General features: G+C 41.4%; 1 protein-coding gene across 3 annotated transcripts in view; it reads right to left on the bottom strand.

Annotated features, from left to right (window-relative positions):
* Window positions 1-6,829: 6,829 nt before the first annotated feature.
* LOC144706294 (uncharacterized) overlaps window positions 6,830-23,291 on the bottom strand; it is a 16,878-nt gene continuing 416 nt past the window's right edge. The window contains exons 2-9 of one of the 3 annotated variants that reach the window (XM_078579173.1): window positions 23,125-23,219; window positions 22,467-22,614; window positions 21,127-21,371; window positions 11,809-11,961; window positions 11,538-11,694; window positions 8,499-8,638; window positions 8,369-8,404; window positions 6,830-7,752 (exon numbers count right to left, since the gene is read on the bottom strand). In XM_078579173.1, the coding sequence (XP_078435299.1) occupies window positions 6,991-7,752; window positions 8,369-8,404; window positions 8,499-8,638; window positions 11,538-11,694; window positions 11,809-11,961; window positions 21,127-21,371; window positions 22,467-22,542 (1,569 nt within the window). In that variant the 5' untranslated portion in view covers window positions 22,543-22,614; window positions 23,125-23,219 and the 3' untranslated portion in view covers window positions 6,830-6,990. The remainder of the gene's footprint in view (window positions 7,753-8,368; window positions 8,405-8,498; window positions 8,639-11,537; window positions 11,695-11,808; window positions 11,962-21,126; window positions 21,372-22,466; window positions 22,615-23,124; window positions 23,220-23,291) is intronic. The other 2 variants (XM_078579174.1, XM_078579175.1) reach the window with 2 other exon arrangements.

The raw sequence follows: 23,291 nt of genomic DNA, 5'->3' as shown, positions 1-23,291 counted from the left end.
CTCCTTTCCCTATCGTTTCTTGATCCCCAACCGCATCCTCTTGTCTTTCTTGATCGCCCACTTTCTTTCCCCTTGATTTCTTGATTTCTTGGTTTCTTGAATTCTTGATTTCATGATTTCTTGATTTCTTGATCTCACCATATCTCCTTGATTCCCTTCGCGTTCTCCCCTTCGCCTCATCTTTCTTGATTTCTTGATTCCCACCCTACGCCATAACCGATTACTTGGTTTTCTGCCCCACCCCACGACTATTCCCACGATACTTGGTTCGTTGTCTTGCCCGCCCACCGACTCGCGTCGCCAGCCAGCGCGCGCCTTGTGCGCCCTCTGCTCCGACTTTTGTTGCACGCCACCCGTGGACTCAGCTCTCTGCTGGTAGTTACGACCGCACCGTCCGCACCCAGTTTTGTCCTCGTCAACGACACTCGTCCGCATGACCCGACACTAAGCATCCGCTCGACGACTTGGATGCCTTGGACTAAGCGATACAAAGGTCAGTCTCGTCTCCCCTCTATAAACTCCAGTATTATTGTCTTCGACAGTCTCGTCTTCCCCTATCGCGTCCGCTACCGTGATATTCTCGAACATCATCGGATAGGACTAGCCACCTTGTCGAGCATAGGGATTTTTGTGGTAGACGGACTGTCATCCGACTTGGACGCCGAACGCTCCAGGGCTGTTAGATGCCCCTCACCTAGTAGACGTCTAGTAGGTCCAGCGGGTCATTGGGAGTTTGATCTTAGGATCACTCGTCTCTCATTGATCGGATGCGGCCCGGCGTCGTTATCCGTCAAGTCCTTATCTGCTCATTCGTATTTTCTCATCATTCGGCTTACATCCCATACATTCGCATCATAACCCTGTGATGTGAAACGCGCCGATCGATCCCGGCCGTCGTCGTTTCACATCAGGACGTCCAATGATTCTGAGCATTTGGTTTCCCTTATTCTCTTCATCATCTGCACTGGAGCATCGTACATTTCTGTGTAAACTATCCATTGATTGGAACATGTTTTTACTTTGCCATAATTGAGAAACTCACGATCTGACATGTTTACCTACATGCAGAACAAAAGGAGCAATTGAATATGTAACCATCAAGTTTGCAACATGGTATTCCTAAATGTATGGACACATCAACACTTTTTTCCCTCTTAGGGAGATCAACATTTGTCATGTATATAGGCATGTGATGGTGATGAACATAAAAAAGGCATGAAAAACATACGCATATTTAAGCTATTTTATCATCAGTTCACTGATATTATCTTCATTTTGCTATGAATTCTCATCTCACGAATACAATGGACCATTTGGTTAAAACAACACTTTTTAATATAACTTTTATAACTTTTACAAGCCCAATTATTTTCCTGTCAAGTTTGCTTTAATATTGATGGGTTAAATTCTTCTCTCCAGTAGTTATTCTACATCTTTCAGTGATGAGATCAATTTTTTTAAAAAAATGAAAATAAAAAAGAGAGAAGTAACGAAAAAAATAGCTTCTAGTGAAGCATCGATGGCTGAGGAAGGTGCAGCAGCATTCAGCCCCGCCACAGGCCGATGACCACCAAGCTTTCAAGCCTACCCACATCTAGTGAGCACTAGCATGTAAGCAGTAGCGCTCAAGCCCGCTGCAGGCTGACGAACACCGAGCGTTCAAGCCTGGCTGCAAATGGCGAGCACCGACATGCAAGAAGCAGTGCTCAAGCCCGCCACAAGCGGACGAGCACTGCGCGTTCAAGCCTGCCCGCGGCTGGCGAGCACTAGTATTGCTACAGCACTCAGTGGCAACAACACAAGGAGAAATTACCCAAGGCTAGGCCAAAAAACCCCATAGTATTTGAGGCCAACCATAGTGATTGTGTATGGATGCAGGGAAGATATTCATTTAATTTGTTTCCTTATCCAGCTCGGCATTTATATAGATATCATTTTGCTAAGTATTCTGACATGGGATCATATCTAACTGTCTCTTCAATTCCGCATCGGGCCGGGCCGACAAGCATTAAGGGGGAACAAAGCCCAAAGGGCTCCAATCTTAAGAAAATTGGAAAATGAAAAATGATAGGTTTTGAGCTGAACTGGCCCAAATCATGCATCATAATGGGCTTCTTTACATATAATAATATAATCTCGACCTTCCAATCTTCTTAAGGAAGATCAAACGGGGAGATTTACAAACATGATTGGTCACGGCTGCTAACAGGGATGCTAGGGCCACATGAACAGATGAATCAAGAAAGAGGAGAGCTGAAAGAGCTGCTAACAAAGCACTGCAGGTGTACTAGAACTAACAGAGGTCCACAACTGCGACTTAATTAATCACTGTCCTTGTACAATATGAGAGGGGGATTAGACGTTCCGGGGCAGAGACATCCATTTCCATCCCTGGCCATTGATTTCATTGGTTAGACAGAAGTTTGGGGCGTGGGGGACAATTAGAGGCAATCCAACGGCCCTTGGCAGACCCTGATGGCTGGACTACCCCATCAATAATCACTCGAGCTCATATGAGAGTCTTGAAAAGGAGTTTATAACCCCTAATTTTCCTATCATCCCTGCCAAATCCATAGCAGTGGTGGGAGACCCCTCCAGCGATTGTCCAACCAAATTGGAGAAGGTGACAGCTCTAGGGAAGTCTGGTTGGCTCAGAAGGCACCTATAGAGCTCCAGATTGTCCCAGAAGCACACCAACTTGAATCAGGAAGTCTGAAATGCACGAAAAACTTAGGAGGATGTGAGTGGCAATCTTAACCACATTCCCCCGAATCATGTCACGTCTGGTGATATTTTGAAACTCTCAGGTGGATCATATTTACAAATTACTCTTGTTACATCAGTGATTTTATATAAATTCATCATGAAACTGAAGTTTGAATCTCATTTAGAAGATCAGCATCTTTCAGGCATTTTGACAAATAGCTTACGGGCACATACAAATTCTACATATTTTACCCCAATTTTATCTTTTTAAAAATATTAAAAGATACCAAATATATGAAGTTATATGAAATGCATTTCTATAATTATCAGCTACCCATAAACATAAAAGAATATTAAATTTATTCCTCTTAATTACTGTTATTAATCCTTCTATCTTCTCTTATGATCCTCCTCTCTATCTAATTACTTAAACTCTTCTGAAAATCAAATGCTATTCTTCCCCTATATATGCGAATTTTTTTCTACACTATTATTCATTTTATAGGTCGCAAAAATAAAATTCCCTATTCATTACCTAAATTTTAATATTCATTATCAATATATATATATATATATCTCCTATCTTACCTATAATCTAAATGACAAGTAAAATAAATAATAACACTAAAAACATCTTCTACTAAGAAAAGTATCTATAATAATTTCTCTTTCTCATTAGTCTTACTGTATGCTTAAAATATACAAATAATTCTTCCACCACCTATCTTAACATATCATGTCATTATAATTCCATAAAAAAATTGTCATCTTCCACTTACTCACAATCTCTAAGATCTATATAATTTACTAAGTTCACTAATAATATAAATATATTTTACTATAAAAATATTAATTCTCTCTTTTCTATTTCTCCAAAATACTATTTACTATTACTTAGCATTACATATCATCTTAAATTTTATATTAATCGATTTAACTTTCTTCCACTTTCTTCTTAGATTCTATCGTATCACTATTATATCATTATTATTACTGCATCCTTTATATTATTATATACTTAATTCCTCAAATTTATCGCATATTCACATCTCTTTCCTGACCCAAACTCAACTATAGATATATCTTTAAAGGCCAGTCCATATGGAGACGACCTCACTCCTACATTATATGTTTAACTGAGTTTTCTATAATTACATATTTTATTTGATTTATGCAAATTTATTTTATAAAAATGATAAAATTAACACCACAATTTGCCTTCATCATTTAGTTAATTATTAACTTTAGAGATATTTAGATCATCATTCAGTCACGTTTCTCAACTAAAATGAGAAAATATCACATAAAATTGGGAACTCATTGGACTAATTTCCAATAATTATAACAGATTTTAAACTTGAGTCCATTGGTTTTTTGTGCTGACTTTGAAAGATGTCAAAATTCCATTAAACCTGCTAAAAACCTTAAAATTCAAAATAAATTATTTTAAAATTTTTCAAATTTTAATAGTATATATCCAACATCGATTTATTATGATGTCAAACATTCTTCAAAAACTATAGAAAATCTAGACAAATTGTAATATCACTCAAAATACAAATTTAATCATGATAGCATGCATATAGGGTCATCATAAATGCAAATGTACATGTGAATTTCAACATATTAATGCAATTTGTAGTTTCCTATCAACATGCACACCCACATTATCATCATTATTATCTCTCTCCATCACCTGTTCCTTGTTATAGCTCATTCTCTCTATCCATCCAATGTGGTGAAAGTCACTTTGCCATCTCTCTTCGTGTTTAATTAACACACTTGACCAAAAAGGAACTTTTTAAAAATTCTTAACATTCCCACTGTCATATCACTCTTAATTAGTTGTTCATCATATCATTTAAATATAATTTAATAAAAAATATTTCATATTCCATGTACAAGTCTATTTTGAAATTTGAATCTCACTTTTTCCCATTTTTCCGATTTTTTTTGTTAATTTATATGACATGATATACCTTTCTATTTATTGTTCAAAAATATGTATGTTTTTCAATTAATGTATATATGTTAAATAAACTAGTATATTACATATGTGTGTTAACTTATACTGATCCTGTGACTATTTCTCCCAACCAAACATCTTGTGGGATTTTTTGATACAGAAGATTAAATGCATCATCGTAAATCATTTTACATATCAAAAACCTTGTGCGGATCAGTCTACCTTGTAGAAAATTCCGCAAGGAGTCAATTATCTTTCACTCCATAACTTGGAAAAATTATATGAACTTATGTAATCATATTTATCAATTGAATAATCTAATCATAATTGTATATTGTCCAAGTTTAGTTCTAACCTCACGAAAATTGGGAACACAAACTGCACAAACTAGGCGGCATCAATAGAGGGCAATAGATGATGTGCAGTGATATGTCATTGAGTTGGTAGGAGAAATCTGTGCGGATACAAGTCAGATATGTATAGAGAGGTGAGATCGAGATGAGATTTTCTTTATTCTGTAATTTTTTTAGCAAATTTGAATCGTATAAATATTTTAAGTTTTGGGTGACCCTTGATCCACAAATAAATCACAGAAGAGGTGATGTCAAATGTTTTTGGTAACTGAGAAGGATTAGTGATAAAAAATAATTAAATAATCATAATAATACAAAATTTCAAATTTATTTGGGAACACACTCAAGAAAGAGTTGCAGAACCAGTTGCTATTTCCAAGTTGTTAGCAAATTTGGGGCACCAGGTATAATCCTTGGTGCTCTCTACCACACCCAATCCTTTATCCAAGAACTTCTTTAGATAAAATTAATAGTTAAGATAAAATGACTTCAAATTAGCCCTATTATCAGATTCATTTACTGCTTGTCAGATTCAGAATTATTTTCATTTTTTTCCTCCAGATATTATATCAATACATAATTTTGAAACGTGTAATAAAACTTTGATGTAAACAGATCCTACTACTAATATTGACAAATATCTCATTAGCAGTTAGTGATTTACATTTTCAACTCCATGCTTGACGTGTGGAGAACAAATCAGAAGTGGAGATAGCGCCACAATAGGGTCTAAAATCCAAATAAAAGTCGGAATATTATGATTATAATTGAGTGGTGCACACAGGTGATTGAGTGTTTTAATGAAGTTAAATACCATGGGTGCATTGAATTATTACCTACGGAAGATTGGACAATTGATGTAGGACCAATCACGAATTCTATAATCCCCAAAGCTCCTCTTCAACTTCTGGAATTCCCGACATCACCTCATATCTAAAGTTGATAACAGAACGTGGGTCGCATGTTTCCACATGATATAATTGTTCACCTTGAGGCATCCCTCAAAAAATCCCATACTAGAATGTTTTGATCCTTTTTTAGTCTGATACTAAACCAGTCTTTCCATACAGTTTGCTATAGCTTTTTTGACATCCCTTGTTTTCACATTTAGAATTCCAATTGGGTGCTTCAGGTACTGTCTCCCACCACCTTTTAAGGATGACATGTTCTCCTGGTTCCCATGAATTTAGTGCTCCCATGAAACAGTACCAGCAATCTTTCAAGGTCAAATCCCTATCATCCTCATTTGATGTAGAAGATCTCTATGCATTTATCTCCATCCAAATTTTTCATAATTCAATGGCATTTTCTATCACAAAAAAAACTCTCTTCATTATTACATGTACATATATAGGGATCAAACACATCTGGGACTAATTGTCAGGTGATCAGTAGCCCTCTGGAACTTAAGACCCTTTGGAACAAAGTAGACGACTGACATAAATTGTGGACACTAAATACATTGAATAACATGATATTCATGCATCAAAGTCTGTCAGAAACTTGCACAAAATGATGATCAGATCAGCATCACTTGTTGAATCTGCCAGAAGAGTAGATAGGCAAAGTAACTTCGTGGGATCATTCTTCTGCGCTATAATGATCCAAACCAGTCCTGCAGAGCATATAGATGTCTCCAGACATTTCATCCTGTTCTTGCTGTTGCCTTTAAACCTCCCATAACTAGATACACAAAGGAAGATTATTAACTACCTTAGGAGATGGTCCCCTTTTAGAATAAAATAGGGGTGGGCAGAATGGACACCAAAGGACAGCAACAGATTCACACGTCTACGATAACAGCTTCAATCAAAATTATGAGTTAGTTTCATAAAGAGAGCTCATATGGTACATAAATTCCTAGGGAGAGAGAAAGAGAAAAGATGAAGATAAGTTTCCCTCTCTAAGACCAATTAAAACATAATTCAGAGTTAGATATTGTACATAATGGAGAAAGGCAGCCCCTCATGGCCTTTGCACTGGCGCAGGCGAAGGCTGACCATAGAAACCAGCCCCCTGGTAGAAGACTGCCTGCTCATGCTGAGGCGGTGGTGGCGGCGGAGGTTGCAGTGATGATTGTTGTTGACTCTGTCGTGTCATGTTCAATGGATGGTGTGGCAATGGTGGTAAGATGGTTGCCCCAAAGCTGTAAGGCAAGACGTTAACCATGGGTCCACTGGACTGGGGATATGGTTGTGGAGGCGGAGGCGGCGGATGGGATGACTGGAGAGGATAATTCTGTGAGATAGGTTGAATCTTAGGGCCCCCAGATGACGGCAGCTTGAACTGCGGTGGCGGCGGAGGTGGCAATGGCTGTGGAGGTTGACCAAGGAAGATGCTCGCCATGTCCGGTGCATTCAATGGTTTTTCAAGCTTCGGACGTTTGTCAGGAAGGTATGGGCTGCCTGGCGGGTATAGGCTGGGCTTGAGCCCATTACTGGAGGCGGCCTCCTCCGCCACTAAGGAAGAGAGTACTGAGCTCAGCATTTGAGCTGATGAGGTGGAAGCGGTGAGCTTAGCCACCACCTCGGCGGCTGCCTTCTTGTTTTGCACCTCTGCGGTGGTGAAGTAACTGGTGAAGGAGGTGATGGGATGCGGTGGTGGCGGCATTGGCATAACAGAATTGGTCATCGGCAGGCCATGTTCCAGAGGGGGACCGGGCGCGGGATCTGACCCAGATAATCTCTGCTTCAGGTTCATCGCCCTTTCCCTCTCCGATCGAATAATCTGCAGATATAAAAGACCATGTTTCTATATTTCCATGAACTATTAAAAATTTGGATTAAAATCATAATAAAAATATTTTGCTAAACTAAAATTAGACATTCCTTTGAGCTTCTGATTTGCTTAACTGTAACCTTTCTTCCGACATAATTCTGGTGGAGGGGAATCCTCAAATTTTAGATAAGAAATTATGACTTGAAAAAATACAAAAATACACCGTTTAAACATAGGAGTTGAGGGACATCTTTTCTTTTGCAAAAACTGATCTTTAAGGTGAACCAAATGATAAAATGGATGAACAAGTCGTGTTTCTTCTCTCACGAAGGCTCAAAACTTCAGATTCAGACATTACAGTTTGAACAAATGCAAAAAAATGCAAATTCAACAGAATAAACATTGAAACTGGAATTGTGAGAACAATGCACATACAAAACAATAGTTCAAGTTGTGTCCAACAAATTAATCTTGACCAGAGTCAAGTATTTATGGTGAAGCGAACAAAAGTACAGATCAAGAAGATATCATTTTAAAGAAAACTCAAACAAATGCATGAATTGGGAGAATCACATCATAGAGAAAAGAATTCTAAGAAATAGATTTAACAAACATCAAAACTGACCTGTAACTGGCTCCGAACAAGTTTTATTTTTGACTCCTGAATTTAATCACAACGGAAAAGGAATAAGCAATGATTCTACATCTTACTGGTAATGAGCAAATTTAAAATATTATTTCTACACATGCAAAACCTGTTCTTGCAGTGCTTCACTAAGCTGAACGATCAACGCTTCTCTAGAAGTTTCAACACCTTCAAGCTGCTCAATGCACTGACCTAAAATCTCTTCTTGTTCCTGAATTGCAATCATCAATGATGCCGCCTCTTGGCCACCTAAAAACAGGTAAAACTCTACATCAAACCGACATCATTTTTTTCCAGGCAGTCGGGTAATGATAAACTGCAAGGTCATTGGCACATTTTTTTCTACCCCATTCTTAGCCTCCAAACTGGCAATAATGTACATCATTACCAGCTTGAAGGGGCTATGAAGCTGCAGGGTTAAAAATGTTCCTTTCTGACATACAAGGGCTTTTATGTAAAAGTGTAATAGTCTATCTGCCTATTTAAGGGATATAAAAAATGAACACCAGTGAGCATTTCTAATGAATTTTTAGGGTTTTTACTCCCTTGCTCCCAGGGTGGCAGGTTCCTCCTGTCGCCCTGCAACCTCTCTTTCTATCCTCCACAATCAGTGAAAAGTGACAATTCTCATAAACACATTTGAGTGATTCACCCTCTGCTTATCAGTTCCAGTGGTTTTAGATTCTTATTTCAAACCTCCTGGGATGTGTTGTGTGCTTGGGGTTGTGTTAGAACTCCATTGAGGGTCTATCAGAGGAAGGCTCGTGGACCTCAGTTGGGCTAGAGACCTGCACCGGGCGACGAAGCAGAGCCCAATAGGGTAGATTCTGTGGGAGCAACATCCGCCCTAAGAGGACCAATTGAGAGAGAGGACGGGAGGAAAACTTTAGCCCTCCAGCCCCTCCCTCTTCCTCTCAATTTACACTTCTTCCCTACTGAGCCCTAACCTCCGTCTTCCTCTCTATTTGCACCTCTTCCCTACTGAGCCCTAACCTCCGTCTTCCTCTCTATTTGCACCTCTTCCCACTGAGCCCTAACCTCCGTCTTCCTCTCTATTTGCATCTCTTCCCTATTGAGCCCCAACCTCGCTCTTCTCCTCGTTCCCTTCCTCCCCCTCCCCTTTCTCCCCCTCCGTCCAGGTAACTCAGTGCACAGAGACCTAGTCACCTGCAGGAGACACATCCCTTAGCGTGCGCCTGCAACCCCCTTTCCCATTCCGAATTTCCCTTTGTTCCTGTTCTTTTGTTCTGGACTCTCAAATGCAAGGAAGTATATTTGGTCGACTTTCTTGGATCACAGGGTTCTAACAGGTTCCTAGGATCTGCTATGCAGCTTCCAGCATTGATTGATATTTTGATTCTTCGTCTTGCAGTATTTGAAGAATATTCCTTCCCTTGCTCTCATTTTTTATTCTTCTGATTTACTTGAGTTCGCTGCAGCCTCTGGGCACTCTGAGGAGCTGACTTTGCTGTGAGACCAGCTCCATTCTATCTACATGTAAGGGCAGGCATAGATCCCAGTGTTTCTCCATCTTCACATACAATTTGGATCTCTTCTCCTAGATCTGGAACCTTTTCCCTGTGTAGAATTTGGTTCCGCCAATTTTCATACTCTATATTAAGACCCAGAATTTTCGTACTCCATCTCACATAACGTACTGGCACTCCTCAGAATTTGGATCTCTGATTGGCCTCTTAAGATTGATCTTTTTTTTTGAGGCAAAAGACCAATTGTAACTCATTGACATACACAATGACACTCTTGTCACCCTCCACCAAATTGACAGCCCTAATTACAAGACTATATATCCTCCAGTGTTTACCCCTGGAGCTGCCTCTGCAGACGTGATCCCATAATTGATTTGTGGTCTTGATCGACAAGAAATTATTAGATTCACACCTCATCATGCTCCCAAGAAGCCTTGGACAAATAAGTCCAATGTCCTGCTTATAGCCTTGGACAAATAAATTCACACCTTCAAGCTGCTCTGTAGCAAAGGTCTGCTGGGTCAACTGTTTTAAAGAGATACTCTGAAAGCCTTCTCTATTCAAGGATTAATAAAGCATGCAGACCCCATTGCAAAACATTACGACCATTGTATCTCATCTCTTCAGGAACGCCAAGAAAGACAAGCAGTGATTCCCTCTGCTGTTCATGGAGGGATTTAGTAGCCGACACCACGGAGTTCCATCCCAACACAACATCTGCTCAAGCTCATCCTTTCTTGATGGCCGTAAAGGCTGCACTTTATCGCAGATCATTCAGTAAGTAAGATGGAGAGGAAAAAGACCAACCGTGATCAAGGTGCAGGGAAGAAGCTGATCGTAGAGTGTCCCAGAATGTTTTCTCACTAGCACCAGTGGATATCAGGGCTCTGACACCATGTCACACACTGCCAACAACCTCTCTCTGTGTGTCAGCGGCGGAAGAAAACAAAATGGCACAGGGTACCTTTCTATACCACATAAAGATATTTTTACAGTTTAAACACTAGTGCCCTAACGTGCCTGATAAGACCATCTCCGATTGGATCTCATAGGGGCAAGTTTACAATATTGAAAAGTCTATAAATAAGGACATAAGAAGAATGAGGGCTACATGCTGACAGAGGGCTACATGTAGAGTTTGTCGCCACTGCAATTAAGGATTAGAGGATAATGATGACCAGTAATTGTCCCTCATATAAGATGAACGTGTCATCGTCGGCGAACCCCACCAACACTTTTTTTGAAGGAAACTAACTGAACGAAAAAAATCATGATGACAAGTGCGTAACCATCCTTTCTCTTTAAATTGTTGACGGATGACAATGGCCACTCATCATCACCCTCTAGTCACTTTCTCCTGGTTTACTCTTTCAGATGGTGAGGACAATAACGACTTGACATCTTCCTCATCATTTGTGTGGGTAGGATGATGATGATGATTTCATCCTTATCCTGGCCGTGGACAAGGACTAGGATGACTCATCATCATCCCTCATAGTTGACAAAACCATATTGCCGGCGAACCCTGAAACATGTATTTGAAATAAAATTACCAAGAGACAATGACAGAAATGCCCCTGAAATGGGTTGGCGATCCTAACAGTAATTTATCCGTGAAAGGAAGTATTGAGCTGATGCAAGGCTTTCATACTCAATCTTACCCTGGCTTCCTATCTCCGCTGCCTCCTTTTCCATTCTTCCTACTTGCTGAATGGCAGCATGGAATCTATGAACAGCCACATCTTCATTGACATGCTCATCGAGCACCGACTGAAATGCAGTGAGAATCTTCTCGGGCATGCCTCCAATTGCCAGTTTCTAATCCAGATACAATAAAACATCGTTAAGGATGATTACATGTCTAAAGAATCAGCAAAATAACCTTATTTAAAATGCCAAGAGTAGCAAAGTAATCTTAAAATTAAAGCTCACTATTCTGAGCATCTGCGAGTCTTTCTTCACTATTTTTATCAGATTAGAACCAGCCCCGTTGATTTCTGCAGCAGGTGTATCTTTTCCCATCATTTCATCTTTCAGACTTTTGCTCCGAGATCCAAAAACCTTCCTGTCGTCCCATATGTCAACCTGTTGATAACCCAATTCAGAGAAACACCTGGACAACATCGATCTAGTTTATGCAGTTCAAAATGCAAGTTCAACAGGTTCAAGAAAGAAACAGAAGAGAGATACAGAGATCCAATAAACTAAATTGTAGCTTATACTGACTTGTTCACAGTGAAAATCCTGATATCTCGTAAAAATTATGTTGAAAAAAGTTGCATCAAATCATCAAGATACATTTGTTGGTGTCACAAATTGAAACAGGAATGTATTATGAACTCGCGAGTTCGCATCGGGAAAAGGATGTGAAAGGAAGGAGAAGACACCGGAATGGTCGTCAGCCCAGGGACAGGGAATGCTGAAAGGTGGACTTTGGCACGAGGAGGGGCAGACAGAATGGACGTTGCCTTGGAGGAGGTCCGATGAAATGGACATTGCAGGAGGGATGATAGTGGCAGGACAGACACGGAGGGGGAGCCAGACACATGTCTTGATACTTCTTAGCTGCCCTCCTAAAGGGAGGGTTGTCCTATTTAAAGGAATTACAGAAGGTCCAAGTGACTAGAATGCCCCTATTTAGCTGGAATGATGAAAGAAACCTAGATATGATGAGGATCGTATCAGAATGCAACTAGAGCTAATAAGGCATTCATTAGTAAGACATTCATAAAGATCAACAACACAAGCAAAACAAGATAATCATGAAAATATACCAGTTTCCTTTCTGACTTTATGGAACGGAATTCTGATCCGACCACAAATCATACCTATGAGCCTTGGACCAAGAAGCATGGAGAGGGGTCAGAATCCAAACAGGTGCAAACAATCCCTCCCTTTCAAGAGAGAACTGAAGGGAATCTCTAGGCTGGCTTTGTAATTGATCTCGTCCCAAAACTTATTTTCTTCACCATCTCCCAAACTCCCATCACTCCAACGCTCAAGATTCCACCTTTCTACTCATTTGAATCCCCCACATTTATTTACTGATAAGCTAAGATATCAAATCAAGAAACAAGTATTGTAAAATAAAATCTGTCCTGGTCATATCAGAATTAGAGCAATTCCTCAAGTGATAATTATCAGCAAGAATAGAGACCCACAACATCGCTTCAAGTTTGGAATTGTTCCAAGCCAAAATGACAGCACTAGACCGAACCCGGAGGCAGATAAACCTGCTGCCACAGGCCACTGTGGTGTACCCACCATGGATGGAAGGCCTTGATCTGAGTTAGATCATTCGTCAGCTCCGCGACCTCTGAGTGCCCCAGCTGCTGTAGCATCCTCCTCTTTTCTTTCACCTCGACAGAGAACACTGAGGAGATACCAGCAGTCTTCCCAAAGCTGCTGACAGAGATGGAGCAGAACAAATGAGCAGCTCCTGCCCCCTCCCAACTTTTGGTGCACTTCTGCCATGCCCCCAAGTAGTGTTCGCCATCACTTAGGATGAGTAGTCATCCTTCCCACCATTTGTCCTTACCAAGAACATGTTATGCCCCCCCTGGCTATACGAGTAACTTATAGAAGAAACTTGGACCAAGAACAACCAAAAGTAGTTCAAATCGTAACACAAGACTCAACAGCGTTTGCAGAAGTAAAGATGGAAAAAAGATAGCTCGACCGCAGCAGGTCCGTCCGTTGTGCTCTTGAAGGAAGGGGGTATCCCCCTAACCAGCTTCGATCAAGTGAAGAGCCTCCACTTCTCATCCAAAAACGCCCTTTCTCCTTAGTATCATTCGCGTCCTCTTTATTATCCCGTCTTCGTGTCTATTCGTCTCCCCCGTTCTGCTCCGCACGTGTGGGACGGTTATGTTTCCTCCTTCGCACGTACATGCGTGGGAGGGTCGTATCAGAAAACAATAACAACAATGAAATGATCATCATCGTCTCTTATTTCAGGTACAAGGACAATGACAATTAAGTCCCATCATAAAAATAAATCTGCCGTCCACTGTCCGCTCTCTCCACACTTCCTCTGTCGTCCGCACTCTCTGCAGTTCCTCTGCCATCTGCCTTCTCCAAGACTCTGCCAGCCGTCATCAGGCACCATCTGCCTTCTGCTGTCCACATATTGCCATCTGCCATCCCATCTCCAGATATCTGCTGTCTTTAGTCAGACTTCTTCTGCCTCAACGAATATTTAACCTCCATTTGCTGACACCCTCTACCAACCTCTCTCCATGATTCCTCTGTCATTTGCCGTCAGATGCTCTGAGCATATTCAGTCCACCCTCCCAGAGATTCCTCCATTGTCCGCCGCCCACCCAACTTTTGTTGTGATTCTTCCTTTTTTTTTTGAAAGATGTTGTGATTCTTCCATAATCTGCCCACACTCCCTCCATTGGAATGTGGAACCCCTCCATCCGCCATCAGACACTTGGAGCATCCAAGGGTCTGCTGTCCACCATCAGACATTTGTGCTTCCTCCATCCTCCTGTTACTGCCAACTTTTTCTAGTCTCTTCTGGCAGGAAACTTATACGCAGTTTGGCCTTACTATTTTGGCACAACATGTCCTTTCACCAGGAAATGGGCGGTCAATCCATGAGAGACAATTAGAGTCCGATGAGTGGAAGAGTGAGAGAGAGAGAAAGATAGAGACAGAGAGAACTCAATTAATAACATAAGTAGGGCAATGGCACAGGGGAAAGTTGAGGGGATAAGTCAGAAATGAAGAGATGATAGGATGGAAACTTCAAAAGACTGCTCCCAATCGTTGGCAGAGGAATGCATCTTTCAGAAAAAAAAGGAAAGACTGCTCCCAATCCTAGGTGCACCCTTGAACACCAATGTTTCTCCAACCTTTAAGGTCTCCCTCGAACATGGGGCCCAACTTCTATTACTGTGAATAGAATAATGGGAGGGGTTTATGGTAGAACCCCTCACTCAAACAAACCTGAATTGGTAGCTGTTTGAACAATAGCTAGTACTGAGAAACGTTCATGACAAAAGGGAAAGGAAATGAAGAGGGAAATGTGGTAGAGAGGAGGCTGCTTGTCAGGGCCAGAGCTCCACCATCTGCACATCCACCAGAAAGATCGGTCAGAGGGCGAGATAGGGCAAGAGAGCATTGGTGTTTCAGAATTTTTTTTTGAATGAAAAGAGGGAAAATTAACCGAAATCGGTGATCAACCCAATTTGGTGTTTGAGAGATATACCGGACTGACCAAGAGTTTTGCCAAATGCCTCCTGTCCACCTTGCCCTCTTTAGGGTTGCTGTTCAACCTACCCTTGGAAGTGCCCACCAGAGCTAGGTCGTCCCAGGTGAGGCCTGTTAAGCCTTTCTCTGGGCCCCAGACTTGTCTTCCACTTGGTGAAGGCCCTGGTAGGTTTTCTAACAGTTTGTCAGAGGGTCCAGAAGCAGACTTCAGAAAGGCCCTTCCAACAACTATTAGTCAACCTAGGAATGGGAGCTTTGTTAGTGCACAAGAGTGCAGAAATGGTGGCATATTCTTTTTTTTTGAAGAAAATAAGGAAGACCACCCGGAGAGGTGGTCAACCTGATACTATTAAAATATGAAGCTGTGTACAATCCATATAAACTGACCAAAATGGTCTGCCCTTCACCTCCCTCCAAACCAAAAAAATATTAGCGCTTTAACATCCTGAATGACATTCTCCATGGAAGCCTTCTTCCCCTTGAATACCACTACATTACGGTACAGCCATATTGCCCAGAGCACTGCGAGGAGTCTCCCCCAATCCAGCTTGCTCCTGTATCTTCCGTCGCCAGCTGAGGCCCAAAATGCCTCATCAGAGGACACATTCACCCCCCCCCAACTACTGCAATGCCCATATTCCCTGGCCAAAGAGACATGTGAAGAATAAGTGGGAGCGGAGCAGTCTTCATCGTCTCTGGCGCACATAGGACACTCTGTGGAAGCCGTCAGGACCCATCTCTTGTGTAGGACTCCTGTAACCGACCTCCGTCGCCTCAATAACCAGCTGAAGACCCTCACCTTGAGAGGGATTTTTTGTTTCATCAACATGAAGCATGTGGTGCTGATTGCTGAATCCTCCAGCGCTTCCCCTTTGATCTTCATATAGGACAGCCGAAAAAGATGTCCCTTCCACACCCATCCATCATGTGACTCCCTTGCCGGGCTAAGATGTAGGAGGACCTATTGCATCCTCATAAACTCCAAAAACCGTGGCTCCGATAAGGCCCTTGCCATGGTTGGGGTCCAAGCTCTATCCCAATACTCACAAGCGGTAGTGTGTGGGTTCCACGCCAGTGCAAAAAGTCTTGAGAATTCTAGTTTCCTTTAGTAGTTTACCAAATCATTGATGCCATATAAATCAGGTCTTTTAGATAAAAAAAGTTTCAAATTAGCTTAGACAAATAAAAACTATGATTATGGCCTTCAAGTCCGCTAACATGGTATGGCTTGACGTAGACCCCACCAAAATCAAGACTCCCCTCGAGTTTTTGCCCAACGCCTCTCCCAATCAATCTATGAGCCATATCTGTCCCTCAGGACATTCAAGACCAGGTCCTCTTCTGCTGATGCAAGTCTTACCACCCATTTGGTCAGTAATGCCAAATTCATTGATCCTAGGTGGAGGATCCCCAAACCCCCCTGTTTCACGGGTCGGCATACTACCCCCTTGCGCTCTTCATGTTCACTGCCCGTCTACGGAAGACCCAAACAGCTCATTGGGATTGACCCTCTAGGTGTGCCAAGAGCGCTAGTGCATAGTGCCTCCTCAGCAGAAAGTCTGAATCCCACAAACTTGGGTCTATTCAAATGTAGGCCTGAGAAGTCTAAAAATAAATCTAGTAATGTAGATAGAGTACGCGCTTCCTCTTCCGATCCTTCTATGAAGAACGTTGTGTCGTCTGCATACTGAAGTAAGGGGATGCCCGTCGGATAACTCTCTGTCTGGAAGCCTCTTAGGAGGCCATGCTCGCAGGCTTTGAGGGTGCAAGTAGCCAAAGTATCCACTGCTAGAACAAAAAGTAGAGGTGATAACGGGCAACCCTGTCTGACTCCCCTTTGTGGGTGGATCCAACCGCCTTCTGCATTTCCATTCACCAGGGCTGAGAATGAGTGCAACGTAACTCATTCCCACCAAAATGAGTGCAAGTAGCCAAAGCATTTCCATTCGTCACACCCAGGCCACCCATTCATCAGGGAAACCTTGTTTTCGCATAACAGACCAAAGAAATCTCAAATCAAGAGAATCATAGGCTTTCACAAAGTCAACTTTCCATAGGAAGCCCTTTGTCCCATCTCCCTTCCATGTTGATAAAATCTCTCCTGCTACCACTGCTACGTCCACAAGTTGCCTCCCTGGAATGAATGCAGATTGAAATGGTCCGACTAAGTCTCCGATTACCTTCCTCAACCGGTCGGCCAACACTTTGGCAATGATGAGATAGATTGAGTTCGATAATGCAATGGGTCTGAAATCCCCTACATTGGTTGCTCCCAGTCACTTGGGCAACAGAAACAAGTGTGACTGATTGAGTCTTTCCAAATCAAAATTGCCTCGTCGAAATTCGTCTAACGTGTCCATAACCTCGGACCTGGCCAACTCCCAGAACTCACCAAAGAAGAATACTGGAAATCCATCGGGCCCAGTGCACCCTCGCCATTTAATTCTTGGATCGCCTCCCGCACTTCTTCCTCAAGGAATGATTTCACTATCTCAGTCTTTTGCTCTTGTGTCACCAGGGATGCACTTCTTCCGCTCCACCTCCACCGGTTTCAAGGCCCCGTTTAGTTACCACTCTGAAGTGATCTGCTAATGCTCCTCCCACGGCTCGTGTTCCAACGTATTCACGGCCCCCCACCTGCACTCGCAGTATTTGGTTTGACTGACGATTTACATTCGCCATCAAATGAAAGAAGCGGGTGTTGGCATCCCCTTTCTTCAGCCAAAAGTGCCGTGAGCGCTGCCTCCAATCAAGCTCTCTCTTCTTGTCTTCCTCTTTCACCACCACTTGCATGTTTTTCTTTCATTGAGTTTAGCTTCCACAAAGCACCGTGTGTCTTCTATGTCATCAAGCTGTCAAACTCTTAATAGTGCTTCATCCCATCTGCGGCGTCTCCCTTCTCAAATTTTCTTCTTGAGCCCCATAAGGTGTTGTCTTAGTCCTACAGTTTGGTAGCCACCCTCACTGTGGCCGTGCCTCAATCGGGTTGTGATGTCCACCACGATACCACTTCTTCCTTGAAGCCCTTATCCCGTAGCCATGATCTATCCAGCTTGAAATATGTAGATCTATTTTGGCCAACATTATCTTGCCAAATAACCGGGACGTGATCTGACAGTGGTCTAGGAAGTGCTCGCACATTGGCAAATGGGTATTCATCCAGCATTTCCACTAAGCACAAAAATCTGTCCAAGCGGGAGAGGGTGGCATATCCGTATGTTCCAGGAGTTCGTATATCAAGACAGATCATCATAACCTGAAGTTCTGATTTGTGCAGTATGAATTCCATGACCAACACCACGGATGGGTCCCAAAGCTCATGGGTTATTCATCCAAATCCACCACAAGGATGGCTGCATGAATCAGGTGGCTGATGCACTCTCTTAAATCCCAGCCTTGAGACCCAAGTTTAATTCTCCATGTCCTCAGTTTCCTGGCTGGAAGTGGACAAGAGATGGCAGTAGACCCATTAAACCAGACAACAAATGCTATACTTGGGGGCTGACTGACTCCTCTCTGTTTGAGGGTGGTGGTTCAGCATTCGTTCTGTTTTAATAATTACACATTTGACCACATGATCACTCAGCGATGATGCTTCCAAATGGTAAGAAGTACCTATCCCTTACTAGAATCAAACCAGAGGCTTCGGCAATTGAGAACACCTTAGTCCTTAGAGGCTTTGCCGATTGAGAACACCTTAGTGAGGCTTCGCCGATTGAGAACACCTTAGTGAGGCTTCACCGATTGAGAACACCTCGAGCTCGTTTACTCAGGGTTAAGCAAAACCCTTATTTTTACAAGGGCAAGCTTCTGCATTTAATCAATATAACTTCGGGTGTATTTAGGGAATTAGTACTTGCCTTTGTAAAAATAAGGGTTTTGCTTAACCCCGAGTAAACGAGCTCGAGGTGTTCTCAATCGCGAAGCCTCCAAGGTGTTCTCAATCGGCGAAGCCTCTAAGGACAAAGGTGTTCTCAATCGGCGAAGCCTCCTAGGTATTCTCAATCAGTGAAGCCTCCAAGGACTGAGCTGAGGAGTTCTCAATCGACAAAGCCTCCAAGTACCGAGCTGAGGAGTTCTCAATATACAAAACAATGAGAGACTGTATAGCTACAGTCCTCTTATCCAGAAAATCAGAACTGAAAGTTATTTTGAGATGATAACTCATGGGCATTGGTGTCTTCCTATGAGGCGAGAACACTATTGAGGATCAGAATAGGGTCACATATTCCTGTAAAAGGTAACACTCTTAGTTATGAAATACTTATTGATAAGAGGCTGATGGAGCTAAGAACCTGCTGCTCAGTAGACGGGCGCAGCAGCTACATGGACCCCTTTCCTTTCTGTTGTTGCCAGCGCTTTTCCGGGCCGAGCCGGAATTCTTTAAAAAAGATTTTGTAAAGAGGAATATCCAATAAAAGCACACTTGATAGATTTTGCCTCTAGTTACTAACAATTATAAAAATGAGCATAAGCAACGCAACCAAACACCCATGGATTTACTTATGACGGATAAAACTCTGCCATGAGATTAACTGGAGTTCCTAAGAGCAGGACTTAAGCCATTTAATCATGTGAGCTGCTGTAAGGCATCTCCACGCAAGAACTAGGGAGCATGGTCTTGGAAAAGAAGTGCTCCAGTAGCCTCCCAAATGTGTTTACTTTTATTTATGCCACAACATTCTTGTGTGATGTATGAGCACATGAGGATTCACGAAGTACTATTTCCCCTTTAAGACCTGATTAATATATCTGTTAGTATACTTTGTTGAATTGTCTAATTGAAATTATTTGATACATTCTCAAAACTGACACTTAGCCAACAGAATCTTTTTATAATGCCAGGAAACATCTGTTTTTTTCTCATGAAATAAACCAACATGAGTCAACCATAATCATCAGTGAGAGTCATAAAACACAAAAAGTAGAAGGGAAAGCTTCCCATATAAATTGCAAACCAAATCCAATAGCTTGGAAAATATTTTCAAACTCAATGAAAAAGTTTATGTACGTGTCCAGCCATGTGAGAAGCCTCACATTAAAAATTATGGAAATCAATCGCTTTACAGATTTGGAACAAAATCTAAAGGTTCTAAGAGAAGGATGTCCACGGCGAGAATACATTAGCAAAGTTACTCCCTAGGAAAACAAAACATGTGACTGCAGGTCCCCTCTGAAGCTCAGATGTAAGACCCAGATTCATGTGTTAGCATCCGCTAGTTCATAAGTGATACAACAATGCAAGACCAATAAATCAACTTCCCAAAAAATCGCCATAAATTCTAGACCCTTCGTGTATCTGCTGATATCGCATGAAGATGATAGGAAACTATTAATTTAATAGCCCAATAAGGGTATTTCGGTCAGTAAGTCAAGGATTCTGTACAAGGGTCAAATGGAAGAATTAATGAGGGGGTTAGCAATCCGAGAGTGGAGACTTATGGTAAGCCCTCCATGCAGCAGGGGCTCTGCGGGGACGTCCGAGGATAGCCCTCGCCCACCCATTCTTTCCATTTGCTCTTTAAGTTCCCCTGTCTATTCATTTTTCTCACTGCCAGACCTGTTATCTCAATAAATTGGAGATCATTTTGCAGTTGCCCCGTCAGCATTTCAGTACCTATCAGAAGATCTGGGATTCTGTCAGGTGCAGGCCAATACAGCCAAGCAGCAAGAGAGAAGAAAAAAACTTTATTAATTTCCTTATTATATGAAATCCCTAAAAATACAAAATCTGAATTGGATCAAGAAACTGAAACGCACAATCACGAGGCCCATTATGCAAGAGAAATCAAAATAAAATAAAGACACAAGTCAAAAGAAAATGTACCACCAGTAACAGAAATGGGAGTGAACAACATAACACAATGAGAAATAAGAAAGAAGTGAGAAGACACCAAGCCCTATCATATGACCAAATTGAAAACAGCAACAAATCAAATCTAATAGCATATTAATTCAAATAGCTATCACCACGGAATCTCATATTTATGGACATGCATAGATATTGCATTGGTAAGAGAGCATATTACGTACAAGTCTGGAAACCACATTCTTTCCCTGTTCATCATCATCGTCCACAACAATTTTCAAAGCCCTGGGAAGGACCTTCCAGAACTCGTTCACAAATTCACTACCCTTCCGTCTGCTGTTCTGTAGTATATCATTTGCGAGGTATAAAAAGGGCACTCGCTGTTCTTTGGAATTGCTGAACTGCTTCTCCCAAGTTTCAACAACCTGCCGTGCCTTTTTCCGGTGAAAGATGCACCAATGTGACAACGCTAGAAAAATATGTTAAAGGAAGCGAATAATATTTCCCGAACAATCGAAGTAGTTCACTCACATTCACAAATGCTTTTTGTTTTCATCACATTCGCAATTACTTTTATCCGAATGGAAGTTAATTTTTTATATTTCCCTGGGAGAGACTTTTCGGCTTATGATGCCATCCGGATAATTAGAAAAGGCAATGTCCCTGACAGGACCTGAGTGAGACTCAGTACACCTTGAATTAGACAGAATCCCTATTTATTTCGCCGCTGTCTCTCTGCAATCCTTCTTTAACATGACTTTCTTCCCTATTCTTAAATATACCTTAAAGAAGATCCATTTGGTTATTGAATCCACTTAAGGATAAGAAACCGGCTAAGCCCATTACCTTGTTACCTTTATTTTAACAGGTTATGCATGAATTTAATGTTATTGACTTTCGGGGAATCCATAATCTATGGTGAGGGCTGTAAGGGAATTGTAAAAACGGAAAAGGCTTAAGTTACTGACTTTTTATAATTTCAATGAAGAGCGATTCTTGTGGTGGATCAGTGAAAACACCTCTCTCGTGGAGGATACAGAGGGAAAGAGATGTCGATCAAGAAAGGAGCATCTTCCAATTTACGCACTGGTTTTTACTTGCGAGTGGACACGTGGATTTTCTTTTGGGCCTGGATTCTATTTTTTGCCCCAAAACATTGGCAGCTATGACTGGATTTTGTACAAGAGAGAATTTCCAGCTGACTCAAAGATAAAAGCCAAACATTTTAAAAAGACAAAAAGCAAAACAAGTTTTCAAAGCTCAGCTACAGAGCATCAGTTGCGCTATGACTGATATTCATGAAGTAGATGGATCAAGAAAGCCATACAATGGAACTGATTCGGATGAAGAAAAAGATGTGTTCACTAGAATGAATACCTTAGTAATTTCAAAAACCTTTCTCTGTGCTTTCCTTGAAAGAAATAATCAATAAACGTTGCCAGTGATTTTATTTAATGATCAAAAGACGACAGTTTATACTGTTTTTTCATCGTTTCATTGTTTAATGTTATAAAAGATAGTCATCTTCATCAACAGGTAGCATGAATGAGATGGAAAAGGATACTCTCAATGCTCTGCTGGGAGTTGTTGAGCTTAGCTAGCTTCTCAGCCAAAGTTTCAATGTTGAATATGTTAGCCATTTTTTTTCATCAATGCCTCATGAAAATTAGCTATTTCAGTAAGAACAAAAAATGCACTGTTTATGCAGCTTCCTGTCAGAAAAAAAAGACATAAAACCAGTAAGTTTTCTTAGCTTTGCATTACAAACACGATAATAAGAAAAGATCTAAACTCCTTTATTGTATCACGGTTAATTGATGAACACTCTCGATCACCAATGCCAAAGGATATTTCATTTCACCAGAAAGAACATTTTTTTTAAGAAACCCAAGAAAGAACATACTGGACACGTCTTTCGCACTTCAAATATCATCACTAATATACCGTCACCCACAATGTAATCTTCTCAAAAGACTATGGAGCAGTAATCATCATGATATTTTCAGATTTTTCCTCAGGATAGTATACTGTAGAATTTCTACTGTCATAAGAAGACTCTAAGAATGTGCGCGAGACCCGATGAAAACCATCTGACAAAAATCATGCCCCTTGCTTAGCGTCAGAATCATTTTTTGCGACATCTAGTTAAACTGTAGATAAAACCCAGCTTCGTGCTCAATATGTCAACGTCAAAATAGTAAATTTCATAATCATGGACATACTTTTCTCACTGACGTAGAAGGGCCACCGGCAGCATGAAGAGGGTCGGGAATTAAAACTGGAGCCCAGAATCTATCTCAGCCCTCGAGAGTAATTCCTCTTGCAGAAAAAATCGAGAATTTGCGGCAAAGTGAAGAAGAAAAAAATTCGACTAAAATATCTTTTAAAA

Source organism: Wolffia australiana, chromosome 8 (assembly GCF_029677425.1).
Source record: "Wolffia australiana isolate 7733 chromosome 8, ASM2967742v1".
NCBI lineage: Eukaryota > Viridiplantae > Streptophyta > Magnoliopsida > Alismatales > Araceae > Wolffia > Wolffia australiana.
Note: the sequence above shows the minus strand (reverse complement) of the source record. Positions and strands in the feature narration are given on the sequence as shown.